Source organism: Apodemus sylvaticus, chromosome 12 (genome assembly GCF_947179515.1).
Source record: "Apodemus sylvaticus chromosome 12, mApoSyl1.1, whole genome shotgun sequence".
Classification (NCBI taxonomy): Eukaryota; Metazoa; Chordata; class Mammalia; order Rodentia; family Muridae; genus Apodemus; species Apodemus sylvaticus.
In genome coordinates this window covers 65,745,169-65,760,488 of record NC_067483.1, presented here as the reverse complement: position 1 = coordinate 65,760,488, position 15,320 = coordinate 65,745,169, and the positions used below count along the sequence as shown (strand labels likewise).

The 15,320-nt window shown below is 43.0% G+C and overlaps 1 protein-coding gene across 1 annotated transcript in view; it reads right to left on the bottom strand.

Annotated features, from left to right (window-relative positions):
- Nucleotides 1-15,320, bottom strand: part of Astn1 (astrotactin 1) — a 317,026-nt gene that overhangs the window by 157,665 nt on the left and 144,041 nt on the right. The window contains exons 3-7 of the mRNA XM_052200999.1: nt 9,701-10,094; nt 7,830-7,976; nt 6,724-6,831; nt 2,188-2,337; nt 1,060-1,227 (exon numbers count right to left, since the gene is read on the bottom strand). Of these exons, the coding sequence (XP_052056959.1) occupies nt 1,060-1,227; nt 2,188-2,337; nt 6,724-6,831; nt 7,830-7,976; nt 9,701-10,094 (967 nt within the window). The remainder of the gene's footprint in view (nt 1-1,059; nt 1,228-2,187; nt 2,338-6,723; nt 6,832-7,829; nt 7,977-9,700; nt 10,095-15,320) is intronic.

The window sequence follows — 15,320 nt, the reverse complement described above, 5'->3', positions numbered from 1 at the left end:
CTTTCAGCTAGGCTCTCTGGTCCACAAAGATGTAATAAGCCGTCTTCCTACCATATAAAACCCTATATGCCATGCCTTCCCTGCCAGAATGGACTGTGCTTCCTTCAACCATGAGCCAAAATAGATCCTTCCTCCTCTAAGTTGTTTCTGTTCAATATTCTGTCATGGTAACAAAAGTTAAAATTTACCTCAGAAGTGTAAATCTATCTGACACAGAGACTTGGGCTCCTGGGTGATCAATACTCCAGGAGTAAGGCAGCATCTTCATCTCACACTACCTGAATCTGGGCCTCACTCAGAACTACCCTAGTCTTGTTTGTGTGACAGAGTCACACACTTAAACAGCCTTTGGGTAGTGATCTATCTATACAGTTCATTGGAAGAAAAACAAATTCCTATGTGCCCCAGTTTTCTATGTTGAGAGGTTTGTCTTAATAATATTTATAAAAATAAAACTCTAAAGCCTTCAAAATTCAGAGCATTGAGACTGTTTAAATGAGCTATGGCACAGACATACAACACAACAGCAAATGACCATTAAAATGTTGCTGAGCATTTTCATTATGGAAAGTCTTAGAAAATATTAAGGAAACAAATTCAGGAAAACTCAACTAGACTTCCTTTGCTTCCAGGAAACCTTTAAAAAAATTATGCATAGACTAGTAATAGAAAGAAAGGACATGAAGAGTCAGAAATAGGAGACAGAAATATAGACGATTATCATTTTCTTCTATACTGTTTTTTATACTCAACATGAATTAATTCTGCATTCATAGAGAGTCACAGTGGTTAGAGAATGACAAAATGGACTATGGAAGTTATTCTAAACTGGCCTTTGCAGAGTAAGGCTGTGGTTAAGATCCTGCCCAGGCTTCTGTCAGACTATTGCATGTTTTTGTGCTCAGTGACTCAACCACATGGTGCCATGCATGCATGGTTCACGCTTGAGATGACAAAGGGACAGTGGAATTGGAAGAGATGGTCTGAATCTCAAGAGAATGATTGCAAAAGGCATGCACTCTCTCTGACAGTTACCCGCTGCCCGGTGCTCCCGCCTACCAGTTTCGGGGTCACATTGGTGTTCACAAGGGTCCAGGAGCCGCCGGGCACAGAGGTCCATGGCCCAGGGCCCGCTGGAGTTCTGCTGGGAGAAGAGAACTACTTGGGCAGGATTCAGCCAGTCACTGGCATCCAGCTGGCTTCCCTCCAGCAGGATGAAGCGGCTCCCTACAGGGTGACAGAGAAGAAGCAAGTCTGCAGGAGCACACACAATGCACGGGCACAAGTCACCAGAGGCAGGGCACATCCTAATTTAAGATCATTACTTCCACCGGTCTAAGTCTACCACAGCACAAGGGAATGGCAGATGGAGGTCCTGCAGTCATATTGACTGATGTGAAGCCAGGGACCTTAACCCTCCTTCCAGCCATATCATTGCCTCCTGCCATGCCTCATCTCATATTGCAGGAGTGTTCCTAAGGGATAGAGGGACAGAGTGGCTCTGTGGTGGCCATGGCATGGCTCCATCAGACCCAGCCATGAGGCACTGGCACTGATCCACGTACCAAGGATGCGCCGCCTGTCTTTGCCTCCTATGAAATAGCAGGTCCTCTAACACTGTGAACACTCCCCACCTGTTTCCAGCCTTGCAGCAACAAAGAGAACAGACATTAACAAGTCAATTAGATGCTGTGGGCCTGAATGATTCAGGGACTCTCAGAAGCTATGGTAGTCCCTTATTATGTTCGGGTCCCCTTGCATGAAGGTAAATTATTACTTTTGAGTTCTAGGTTTATGGCAAGTTAATGCAGTTAACAGTCTATCCTCTGGGCAAAACGAGCCAAAGCAAGGCCCATCCTGAAACACGTCTACTGCTCTGTTAGCTTATATTTCCTCAAACGGTAAAAGACCCTGATATCTACACATGTATAGCCACTGTACTCTGCATTTCTCTACAAATACAAGATTATTTACAGAGAATGTGCATAGGGTATTGGAGATGAAACATTTTTATTTGCTCAATTTCTGAGATTATCTGGGTACAATGTAGCCGTAACCTCTATCTTGTGTTTTCGCGTGTATCCTCCTTCCCACCACAGTGACCCTTGGTTTCTCCATTTTTTGCCCAGCTTGAAAACCTCCAAGTACTGAAGAAGCGCTTCTCCATCCTTGGCAGAATGAGCTCACCATCAGCAATCAAGTGCTCGGGGACATGTAGGGTGATTTTGACAACAAGAGGGCAGCTAACATGAGAAGAACACACGAGGCCAATCACACAGCTGGTGACACTGATCAGGGTCAAGGTGGTCTTATTCACAGGACTTCGGGGAGAGCCCACTGAAAGCAAGACAAAAGCAAACAAGAGATAGTGGTTAAGATCCAGGCACTGGCCATCTGACTCCGGCCTTCTGCCGGCAAACAGAACCCACGGGGGTCAGAACGCATCTCTGCTATGTGACCTTAGTAAGGAAGCCTCATTAGGGACAGCACATGATCAGTTGAAGCAGGAGGGAACTTGGCCAGCTGATGGCTCTCACAGTCACTAGTAGTGAGCTGAGTGTAGATTTTGCCCAGTTTGACTGGGTCAGATTTATGAAAGGCCACAAGGGAGCATTTTCCCCTCTCCCTCCCTCACTGAGTTTAAAACTCTGGGAGGCGGAAATTGTTTAAACCTAATAGTTCAGTCCCGTTACTGTTCCGCAGAGGGTGCTGTACTGACTTGCTCCCACAGTGTAAACCTGGGCTTGGGGGGGGGTGTGTCCCTCACTGGAGGAGCTTGCCCTTGTTCTACAGGTGAGCAAATGTTGCTGTCACACCAGAATGCTCTCAGCCCAGACACCACTGGAGAGAATGGTAATGCCAAGGTTTGCTTTGCTCATCTAGAAGGCTTAATTTTCTGCTGCTTTTGGATGAAGTGGCGGTAAGCAGAGGGAACTTTCCCTGGAGGCAGGATGCATGTGGGAGGGTGAGAAAGCAAGACAACAAAATGTAGCGTTCTCTTGGAAATTTCTTACTTATGTTAATATTTATCATGGATAGATAGCAATGTAAGTCCCATTATGGAGGACATTGTGCTATTGTTTCATTTTAAATATTTGTCTCCTCATAATGTACCTATGAGCCTGCTCCAATGACTACTTTGCAGAAGCGGAAAATAAGTCTCAAAGAGATGGCCCTAATTGTGATGGCTCACACTTACAAAGTGGCCATTATGTATCAGGGACCTGCGCTCAGAGTTCTACATTGATTGTTCACATCATTGAATAACAATCAAGGTAGCACCAAGCAACTGTCTTGAGAGGCTGCAGAATATGGCCAGAACAGAGCAGCTATAAAGGTTAGAGCTCTGGGAACTGCTGATCTCAGAAAACACTGAATGAGTATAGGGCCCAGGACACCCATCCATCGGTGTGTCATGTCTCCCAAGGGAGTGTGGAGAGACTTGGGAGACAGAAGAGATGCAGAGGTTGCTGGTAGCCTCTGGTTCTTGCAAGATGTAGAGATACTATTCACACTAGTATCTATACAGCATATGTTAATCCTGAGCTTCATCAGAGAAAAACCAGTTCCACCATTTGTGAAGCAAGCTTTGTTAAACATTAAATACTGACCAAGAGATGGACTTTGGTCAGGATCGTTCCATAGAATTTCCCAGCTGAAGGGTTCTGAGACCCATACTGTAGGAGCTTATGAAGGCAAAGCTATAGGCCGTGGTTCTTTCCTAAGAGGCTTTGTTATTTTTTTAAAGAACTGCACCTCCCAGCATTCCAGGAAGTTATCTGGTCCTTAGACAAGATAATGCTTACAGATTAATTTTGGGTGTTACACATGGAGTCCATTACTCACACTTAAGGATCAACCCATCCCAGTTACAGTATCAAATCCAACAACAGAACATCCTCCGGCACTTAAAATGCTACATACTGCAAACTATACCTGTCCTGTTTCTCAAACCCAGCCTCCTGTCTGATCTTCATTGTCATCAGATGGCTTCTCCAGTCATACAATTCCATTTGGTCCAACTCTTTCCCCGTTTGCTAACAAGACACACTTTCTCACCACCAGCCCTTTAAATAGAAGGTGTTTTGTTTTGTTGTTGATGTTTAAGTTTTCACCTCCATTCTCTCATCTTACACTAGGACTCAGGCAGTACCTGTCTTACCCTCAGACACGCCCCCCCTGGCTCTCAGCTAGCATCTGCACTGCCACCAATGGGGAGAGACCTCCATATAGCACAACTAACTAGCTAACTAGGCAGATCCAAGACCTTTGCAGTCACGATCATATTCTTCCTAAATTCTGCTGATCCTTTGGCTTCCTTTCCTGAGCAATCCACAAACACGCAGACTTCACTGAAGTAAACTAGGTTTCAGTTTTCTCACTAGACCATCCCTTCCATTCCAGTGACTTTGCACAGATTATCTCCTCCTCCACAGAAGGCCATTTTGTCACCTTGTCATCCTGGTCAACACCTACGCTTCAACAACAGCTTCCTGAAAACACTTGCCTGAAACCTTCAAGAACAGATTCTCACTCTTCCTTGTTCTTCTAGCCCTTGGTGCACCCTGCTGTTACAGCTCTTATCGAGAGATGTCATCACTGTTTGCAGGCAGGCACTTGCCACTGCCCTCCTGTGATTGCAATAACTTGCAACTGATATTTTTGTCCCTTTCCTCTATGCGCACTGTCAACCCACGATCTAGCATCCTCGCCTGCCTTCCCATTTTCCAGTGGTTTCCTATTTGTGCAATTGTAACCGTGCAGCAGGTCTGTGCTTTGGTAGTTAGCTTATTCTCTGCCTTCATCCCCATCTTCCCTACGTTTGTTTATATCCTGGCTAGAGCTACAGGCTCCCTCACTTCCTCGACAACCAGATTGCTTGGAGTCCTCAGCGTTTTTTATGTGCTACATTCCTCTACTGAAATGTTCTCACCTAAGTATTCTTTTCCCAGACATTCTATACATTGCCTATGTTTCAGTGCTAACTCTTCTTTATGGCCTCCTATTGCTGCCATGTAGAATTAAGTGTTATCGCTTCTGAGTGCTTGTTTTGTTTATTTACATTATTAAATAAAGCCCCATCATTGTGCCAGGTTTTCATGTTTCTACTACTTATCATCGAGGCTGACCCATAGGAGCTAGGTTATAAGATGCTTTGACTGGTTTGATTGATGTATCCAGTCCAATTAAGCAGACACTCACATACATACATTATAGGCAAAATCCTTTAGTGGGCACTTTGAAAAAATAATTATAGGAATGCTCCACCCCTAAGCCACTTACAGTTTAGTTAATAGCGGTAGACAGTTGATGCATTACAGGGACTTGGAAGTTAAGAAAACAAATCATGTTACGCTGTAAAGTAACTAACTCTAACCCATCACCAGGGGTTTTCTCAAATAAGACTTTATTAAAACAAGACACAACCTGCTTTGATACAGCCCGGATTGTGTATTTGTTCTATAAAGTATTTTGAGCATCAAGGGAATGAAGGGAGAGAAAGTTATTCACATTCTAATGTCAGGAAAAATGAGACTCTACAGTTAGGCAATTAAGAGTCCCACTGGCTCATCAGGAAAAAAAATGGCAAGAAAAACTCAAATTCTACAGACTGAGAAGCTTACAGACCCTGGAATACAGAATAAAAATATCTTCCTTCTTGGAGTTTCTGGGAAGAATAAATTCTGTATGAAGAGAATTTGAATGGAGGTAGGATCCAGTCAACTTGTGTGAGCGACTGGTGAGACATTGTTTGACAATGCTACTGGGTTATATCCTCACAAAGGTGACACAGTTGATCCCATTCATATATATTCCACAATGTCTCAAGGAGAGTCTGTTTGGTATATTCTAACACAGGGCTCTGTAAAACCTATAGACTGCTCTTGGGAATATCCGGCAGTGGCAATGAGGACTTCATAGTACTTTAGCAGTTGCCAAAATAAATAAAGGATGTAATCCTCACCAAAGCCTTCCGCGTGTGTTATGGAGAAGCCATTCGATATGTGAGAATGGATGCTCAGGGGTCTACTCAGGAAGGAAATGCTGAAGCTCACCGGTGTTTGTCTGTGGAACACTGTCAGAGGTAATGGCAACACCAGGAAGGTCAGGCATAGTGTCACCTACAGTAGCAGGGGTAACAACTGAAGTCTATGATTTACCAAGGATGAGCCTGCAGCAAGACACAGATGCTGCAAAGGACAGGTGTGTCGGTGTGAAGAACAAATTAGCTTAAACTGTGCCAGAAGTGAAGGGCCTGGAGGTCTCAAGATTCTACCGAGTAAAGACTCAAAGGCCAAAGAAAATCATGTTATTCTCAACTCCTAGGTGATTCCTTACTGCCCTCCTACCCTAGTCTATCTCAATCTCAAGGCCAATACAGCTGAATTGAAGACGACAACCATGTATTATTCCTTTATTAAACCCCATCCACTTTATTTCTCTGAATAGTAAAACATGACTGCGAGTCTTCCAGAAGAAATTGAGAGTCTTCTGACCAAGAAACAGCCTTTCAAACAATGTGGAAACTTGTTTGAGAGTGCTATTATCTGGGAGAGATGATTCTCACTCTCACTGAACCCTAGGCTCTCCTCTTCCTGGGAGGAAGCACGAACTGGGATCCAGGCATTCTTCCTGCTGAAGTTGGCTCCAGTCCACAGAGCCCGCTGTGGCCCCCACCTTTCCCACGTACATCCCACTTATATACCTTCCCACCATTCCTACCTCGACTGCGCCTCCGGCTCCGAGAGGGGTCTGTGTAAAAGGTCAGCTGTGGGTCATTTTCTGCCTCTGTGCTGGAGTCCCCTTCAGGGTTCAAGAAGGCAGAACCGGCTGAAATGAACAGAGAATCAGAGTAAATATTTTCACTTTGCATGATGCAGAATCACAGGATGACTAATTGGGAAGTCAATAAAAATGAGAATGGCTAACAGACAGTCTGGGAGAGGTAGCTGGGGGGCTGGGACTTCTTGATACCCAGGCTTGTTGAAAACCCAGATATTTATGAGAGTAACTGATAGCGCCCTGAGCCCATGGTTCTGTAATTAGGGACTCGTCTGGCATTTACTTGTCAGAGAGGACTTCCAGAGGTGGGAGGAGGTAGAGAAAAGGAAAGGAAAATGTTCCATTTTGATTGGTAGAATACCAGAATTATATCAGACCAGAAAAAGCATTGTATTTCTGAGTTTTTCCTGATTCAAGAATATATACAAAAAGAATTAAAAAAATGTAGATAGGCATATCTACAGAGGATATGTCCTACAAGCCCTCTAAAACAGAGAAAACTTTTTCTATTATTTGATATATATACCCTCTGTCCTTTTCTGATACTGAAGCAGGTAAGGGGTTTTAATCTCCCTTTAAAATGGAATTGAGCCATACCTTGATTATAACCTCATTTTCTTCACTAAATAGGTGGGCAACTTTCCATATTAACAAATAAAGATCTATATGATCATTTTAAATGACTGCATGGTAAATGACTGGACATTAGGCAGATGTGCCAGATAGCCTACCAATTCCCTATTGGAGGGCATCTACACCATTTCCAATTTTTCAGCTTGTTTAAATGCGATAAGCAACCATTTACACACATCTTTGCACAGTTGTTCAATTAGTTCCTAGAAAATACTCATGTCCATGACAGTACTTAACCAAGAGGTTTCTAGTCTTAAATTTTGGGCCGAGTAGCATCTCTCTGGGCTCCTGAAGGTTGTGCCAGACATATCTATTTGTAGCTATGTGTCACAGCGCATGTAGTTGCTTTAATGGCCCCGCCTCTGCCCACATTCTGGATCTCATCTGCATAACTTAGAATTAGACGTGGGTACCTCTTGCTTTATTGTTGATCCTCTTTCTCTGGCTGCTGGAGGTATGGGAGAGCAGAGTGGCTTGCTGGTGGTTGGAATCAACGGGGCTTGTGGCTATGATATTATCTTTATACTTGTTCATCAGGGAAAGCTTGGCATTGTCACTTCCTATATAAGGGAAAGTCAGGAAAAAAAAACAAGAGAAAGGGCAAAAAATGAAAAGGAGAGAGAAAATCTGCTTGAGCTGAGTAAGATGGGTCCCAATTATTGAAATGAACATAGAAAAAGAGGCTAGTGGAAACGAAGGCATTCCTTTTTGCTTTCTAGGGGCTACAAAGTTATAGGAGGAGTGAAGTAAGAGGATTACCATTGAAAATCCAATTTGGCTAATTCTGCATTGATAATGTCACTGCTTGCCAGCCTTTGGCTAAACACAGAATGCAGGGTGTGTCCTTCTGGACAGCACTGGGTTTTAGCAGAAATAGATCTATGTGCATTCGGACAGAGTATGGTCTGTCTTTCATCACAGACTCCCTCATTCCCTGCTGACTGAACTCTAGCCACTGCATGCATTTGTGTGATCCGTCTGTTCCCTAAAGAACTTTGGGATTGAACCCCCAAGTACCATATGTTCATTCCATGTCCTTGGCACTATGGCAAGTGCTATGTGGAATATGATACATGTAGGAGAATCCTCCTCCCTTCTCTCAGGTTTTAAAGTTCTCAGACATCAAATTGTATTAGGAAATGATTATTGATACAGGCCATTTTCCAGATGCTACATAGAATTTCCATTTCCTGCTATGTGATTTCACCTTTTTCGGCCTCACTGAAAGTCTGTGCATCTTTAGCAGCATGCAGTATTGACTGTGTCTTCCTCAAAGAAAGTACCAGGCAGTACCTTGAGGACCACTGTTGAGATGCTGTCTTTTAAGATGTACTTATTCATAGCAGTTTGAAAGAGAGAGAGGTGGGCTGTCTTAAAAGAACAGATCTTCCCTCTCTGCATGTTTTTGACCCTGATTTTGTTCTGCTGGGTTAGGGCCAAGGCTGTCCTATTCACTCTCTTGTTAGATATAGCTGGCATCTATGATCTGATGCTTTGATTGTACTCTTTCATTTTATTTGGAAAGAATGTATCCTGTGTAGAGACAACAGAAGCAGAGGCTAGTTAATACAATTAGAAGACCCAAGGCCCACATCTTAGGAGGCAGAGAGTAAACCAAACCAAAACCAAACAAAACAAGAACCAACCAAAGGAAAAGCAGATAGCTGAGGACCCTCCATGTTACTAAAAAATTAAGTTGCCTGCAGGAATAGATGATTTACAAACAGGTCAAGCTGGGTCAGTTTCCCATGCTGCCTCCTTACTTCCTAGAGGGCTGCATAAAGGGGCTCTAACATACTTCAGTTCCGTGTAAAGGCATATCTTTGCTACCAAGCTCAGTGGAAGTAGAAGCGGAAGTGGAAGTGGAAGTGGAAGTGGATCCAACTTACATTATGCTTTTTCTTTTATGAATTAGAAATCCAGTACAGTTATCTAAGGAAATAGGTTGCTTTTCAATTTTTTTTACTATGAAAATTTCATAAATGTATACAATGTAGTTTGATCAGTCACACTCATTTTTACTCCTATATCCTCCTATGTCCTCCTATATCCTCCCACACACTTCCCCATCCCGCCTTTATGTCCTTTTAATAAAATTTTCTTTAATATTCCAATGGTGTTGCCTATATGTGTATGGCTGTCCACTGGAGCACAGACAACTTACAAGGAGTCACATTCATAAAGACAACTGGCTTTCTCCCAGAAGCCATTGAGTGCTAATAGCAACTCAGTAAGGGTGGAGCCCATGAAACATGTTATTGCCTATCCCGTCTTCCGTTCCTACCTGGTGTGAGGTCCATTCCAGATTTCTCATTGCAGCCCTGTAGGGAGTCCAAAGTGCGTGTGACCTGACTGGCAAAGTCCTCCCCTCCATTCATGCACTCCCTCTGCAGGTGGTGACGCAGGTCTGTGATGTCATACTCATAGCCATCCAGGATGGGTGTCTCCCGGATGCTCAGAGTCCCACTGGAATTGTGGCCCTGCACACGGGCATTGCGCAAGCTTTCCCGCCCATGGCCTCCAATCAGCACAGATGGGATGTAGTGGATCTCATTGGCTGCCTCTGCACTGGCACTCTTCTGGGGCTGGGGGACCCGGCGACGTTTGCACCAGCGCCTGCGAGTGTACAGGATCATCACCAGGCACAAGATGGATAACAACAGAGCGATCATGCCACCCTGGAAAGACAGGACGTCAGATGTTTGCACAAAGAAAGGTAAGCTCTCCCCACAGTGTCATTGATCCATCTGCTAACTCCACTAATCACTCATTCATTAATTTATGCATTCAAATGTACTGAGTACTTATAGGAAGCATCACTCAGCAACTAAGGGACACTCTGCAGGCACTAGTGCTTAACAATGGAGGAAAATGAGAAGATGTGGTTAGTGCCTTGTTTCCAGGAATCCAGTTGCTGCTGGCTTAGCAGATAGAAGGTGGGGAGGATTGAGATTTGGGGTTTTCATTTGCAGAAGCCAGAGAAAGGGTTTGTTTCTTAAGGCAAACATGCTACACATAAAGCTGCTTTGAGGCTTCCTTTTTAGCAGCCAGCATGGGGTGGCATCGAGTTTCATCTCATAGCTGAACAATCAATCTTAGATGGATCCTAACACTGGATCCACAAATCAATGAGTCCTAACAGTTCTAAAACTCAGGTTTCTTGTCTGTACAACGAAGAAGTCGCCAGTTAACTGCTTATGGGGGCTGCTAAATATCAGGATAAGTAATGATGGAAAGTGCCCCGCACAATACATCACACACCATCAAGGATCTGCTCAGCTGTCTCCATCAAAATAACTGGCCCAGCAGGGAACACCATCAACCCATTTACATCCATCAGCGTTGAGTAGCGACTGTGTGAAGAAATCCCACGGTTTGTGCATGCCTTGGGTGGCTAGGACTCAGTTTAGTTTTTTTCCCATGGAGGAGAGGACTGATGCCATAACTGAGTCAGGCTGGTTGGGGGAGTTTCCTGATGAACCCTCAACAACCCAGAGGCCACCACCTCAGAGGCCAGTTCTTACAGTCAGGACAGCACCAGCTGTCTACTGTAGAGAAGAATACAGTGTTCAGTGAGGCTGAACAACTGGCCCTGACAAGCCCGAGCTGGAGTGTGCAGAGGTGAAGACAGCCTCCTATGCTCTTTCCTTTACAGCACTCCAGAGGCATAAACCTTCTGGTGCGCAGTCAAGCTCACCGCTTTATCTTGGCCAATATCCCTTTAAATCTATTTCACTCGGTCAAGGTGTGCCAAATGGTTCTCCTCCTACCCTTGCCTCTAGCCACTGCTAACTTACTGCATATTATAGAGTTAAAGGTCCCCATTGTTTCTCATGGAGTCCAACCTGGGAAGATGGATTAAGAATATTCCCACAAACAAATGTAACGATTTCTATCCTTTTATCCCCCCAGTGTCACAATGATTATGTTCTGGATTTATAAATACAGTCTCCCAGTAAATCTTCCTGGCTCTCCCTCCATTTGCCACCATCTTTGTGAGAAAATGACATATGCAAACAAGCACACATACGTCCACACTACCATGCTCAAACAGGCTACACAAGGAGGCAGAGAGGCAGCTGGTCAGTGACATATCAAGGAATAAGGCTTTTTCAAAACTTCACTTTCTGCTTTTCAAGTCTTCCTTACTTTATTTGGAGGTTGCATTCTTCTGATGGGACTTCTCACGCAGGTCCAGAGAGAGTAAACCCATTCTTATGGCATAGGGTAGAAGTGTAAAACCAAGTGTTCTTGGTCATCTCACTTGCTACCTCCCCTGCAGTCCATACTGAGGACTCTCAGACACATGCAGCCAAACCCTGCCTACAGGACACTGCAGCCGACTGTATAGAACCAAGCCCTGAGCTAACCCATGGACAGTAAGTATCTGTGTACGACCTAATAGCTTTCAGCAGAGTCGTCAATCATCTTCATGGCAGAGTAGATGGGCCATCCTTTCTCTCACCCCAAACTAAAGCTGCCGCAATAGGTAATTAAGCCACACAGAAGGAATAACTTCCCAACTGAGAGAAGTTGTCAGATATTGAATTAGGCCACTGAAAGCCAGAGGTAATTTTATTCCCCAAAGAGCTGTAAGCGCGACATAAACATCAATCCCCGAGGAACGGTTCGAACGCCATCTTTCCAGCTCACACAGGGCTCCTTAGCAGCCCCTCCACCTTTCCTTACTAATTCTGCATACAGATGGTCACAACAGGGTTACAGTGAAATCCAGCCCATAGATTCATTGCCAATATTACTCAATAATAAAACAATACCAGCTGTTCATAAATGGATGCTTTTACTATATATTAGACAGTTGTTCACAATGCTTAAAGTTTTAACTCTAAGAGTATCCCCACTGTTGTTTAAAAAAAGAGAACAAGGCATGGAAGTTAAAAAAAATTTCCATAATGCAATGTGCAAAATTAGGACTGTAGTGGAGCCCTACTGACTAATTTCAGAGCCTATGTTCTTTGTATGGAGGGGGCAGGGTGTGTTTATGGGACAAGCAAGTGCAGAGGCCAGAAGTCAATGTTGGGTATCTTCCTTTATTTGTAGTCATCTTATTTTTGAAACAGAGTCTGTCTCTGGACTGTCTGGCCAGCTAAGCCCCAGGATCCTTCTGTCTCTGTTCTGCCCTTGTGCTGCGTCCAGGTACAGAATCTCACCACAGTGAACCACAGTGCCTGAATATCATGTGTGCTAGTGATGAACTCGGGTATTCAGGCTTGCACAGCATACACTGTATCTACTGAGCCATCTCCATAGAGTGCATCTCCCCCAGACTACAGCTCCAGAGCCTGTAGACCATTAGGCTTCAGTTACCATGATGATCATTGCTCATAGAAACAGAAGTTCCCTCCTGGATCTTCAAACATTCAAAGGATAAAATGGGTACATGAGGATGCCTGTATGTAGATCCATCCTAACTTCACAAATTGAAAAAAGAAACTAGCCAATGCCTACATCTAGCTGACCAGAGGTCAGATGACCATCATCACAAACAAAGCATTGTTTCCCAAGCAACTACTAAGAACCCAGATCCAAGATTATTTGGTAGAGACACAGTTAACGACCCCACATATCTCTCACATTTTAACTTCTCCATGTTAAAAGTACCAGCAAGGTGCTGTTAGGTCCTAAAATTTAGATGAATTTTAACATAGAAGTGTATGCTCTCTTTCAGCTGAGCACACACCAAAAATCTCTAGGTTTGACCCCCTCGCCTGATGATGTTGAGCAGCCCATGGTGCCCAGAGAAGGTAAGACAGTGGTGGAGCTGAGTGGATGACTCTCTCAGATCCTTCACATTTCATGAGTCCATTTTGTTAGGGTCCTATACGATTAGCTTACCATATAATAAAGTCCAGACATCCAACTGAGGATATATTATGTTTGTTTCTCTAAATCATACAGCCTATAAAAAGCTAGAAAATAAGGTTTTATTTGGCTAAGCTTGTATACACAGTATCTGTGGTGTTATGTCAATAGGGTATTTTCTCTGCTGAGAGGCAGTGGCTTTTGATGGCCTTAGATCTCTAGTAATCGTCTACCCGTAATAAGCTCCAGCCAGCAGGGGCATTTTACCTCAGACATAAGGGAAAGTATTCTCAGGACTCAGGTTCTTGTAAAGTTTCCTTGCTCCCATAACACAGCTTGGTAACAGGTGTCTCAACACTTTGTTGTGACTTACTAATTAATAAGATATTATTATAAAAACAATACTATGTAAGATGTAATATTATATATTATTTATATGTGATGCTCTTTAAAATGAGATTTTTGTGATGATAATAATAAACTCACTATGCATAAGTTTTTCTGAAATACTTACATGCTCTATTCAATGATCAGATACCAAGCAGAAGTATAAAAAAAGACATTGTTATATTTGAAATAGGGCATATGTCTGGATAGCTAAATAATCTGTCCTTATACAATGAGAACTTTGATGTTCATTGAGACATTTGGCTACAATTATAATCTCATACGAGCCCAGTTCATTGTACTATACATTATTTTTAGCTCCTCCTAAACTTCGTAGAAAAGTTTACAAATGAAAGTCACAGATGTCTTAGGATATTTCTTTCAAAGACTCCAAGAGAGGTAGCATATGACAATATGGCACCTGGGGACTTCCTGTTAACTAAATGAGGAAGAACCACAAGATGAAGATATTATCATTCCACAAATAAAAGTTTATTGGGATAAAAAAACTCCTTCTGTCATCTGAGTCTAGATTGACTTCAGCCAATATCTGGGCAAGAACACATTGGACAACCTGATTTCAGAGAAAGTATAGGAGTTGTTGGCAAGCCATGGCTGGTTTTGTGTTTCTGGACTTCTTCACTCTGTTCAGAGTGTATTTGTGTTAGCATCAGGTGTTACGGCATTGAAAACCCAAAACAAAGCATTAAGGTGCCTCTATATTCAGGTGAGGAGCAATAAGGGCAGACTTTGAACATTTAAAATAAGGAACAACTGACTTCATGGTGTAGCATTATTTGCTCTTTATTCATCTCTGCATGAGGTTTCTGACCATTTCATTGATTTTTCAAAACTGTTAACATTTTGTAAGTACAATTGAACTGGAAGTATATGAGGACTCTGCATCTATTCACAAATATCTTATAAAAAAGTGACATTTTAAAACATATTTTTCTTTTAGAAATCAATAAAACATTCCTACTGGCTTTAATAGAGATCAAGCAAATGAAAACAACCTTTATTTTATTATGAAATTGACATTTATGCTACTCATTGAAGAGAACGGAACATGAAGCTTGTCAGATAATTTGTATATTTTATAATTGTTTCTGTAACAGTGTGGTTTTTTTTTTTTGTAACATTGACAGTAATTTCCTAGGGTCAGTGAAATGTTAGTCAGATATACATTTTATGTTCATTATAATCCCCAGTTTCAACCACAAGACCCATTGTGTACTCATCCTAGGTCCTGAGTAATGCCTCCCATTTTAGTTGACTCTTCAAAATTAGTTCAGCATCCTGGTTTCCATGGACTCCTGTCCAGCCTCAGTGCACTGAGCATAGACCCCTTCCACACTAACCACAACTAATTCTGCCTTTGACTGGTTTTCCATCTCTTCTAATAGACTATAGGCTTGATGAAAGTTGGGGTCATGTCTGACATATCTCTTATAGCTTGAGAGTTAGTTGATTGTAGTACCTGGCATAAACAGAAAGTCAATAACTGTTTGTAGACTAGAAGAAAACAATCAAGAAAAAGAGGGAGGGAAGAGGGAATGAGAGGGAGAGGGAGAGGAAGAGGGAGAGAGGAGAGGGAGAGGGAGAGGGAGAGGGAGAGAGAGAAAGAGAGGGGGGAAGAGGGAGAGAGAGAGAGAGAGAGAGAGAGAGAGAGAGAGAGAGAGAGAGAGAGAGAG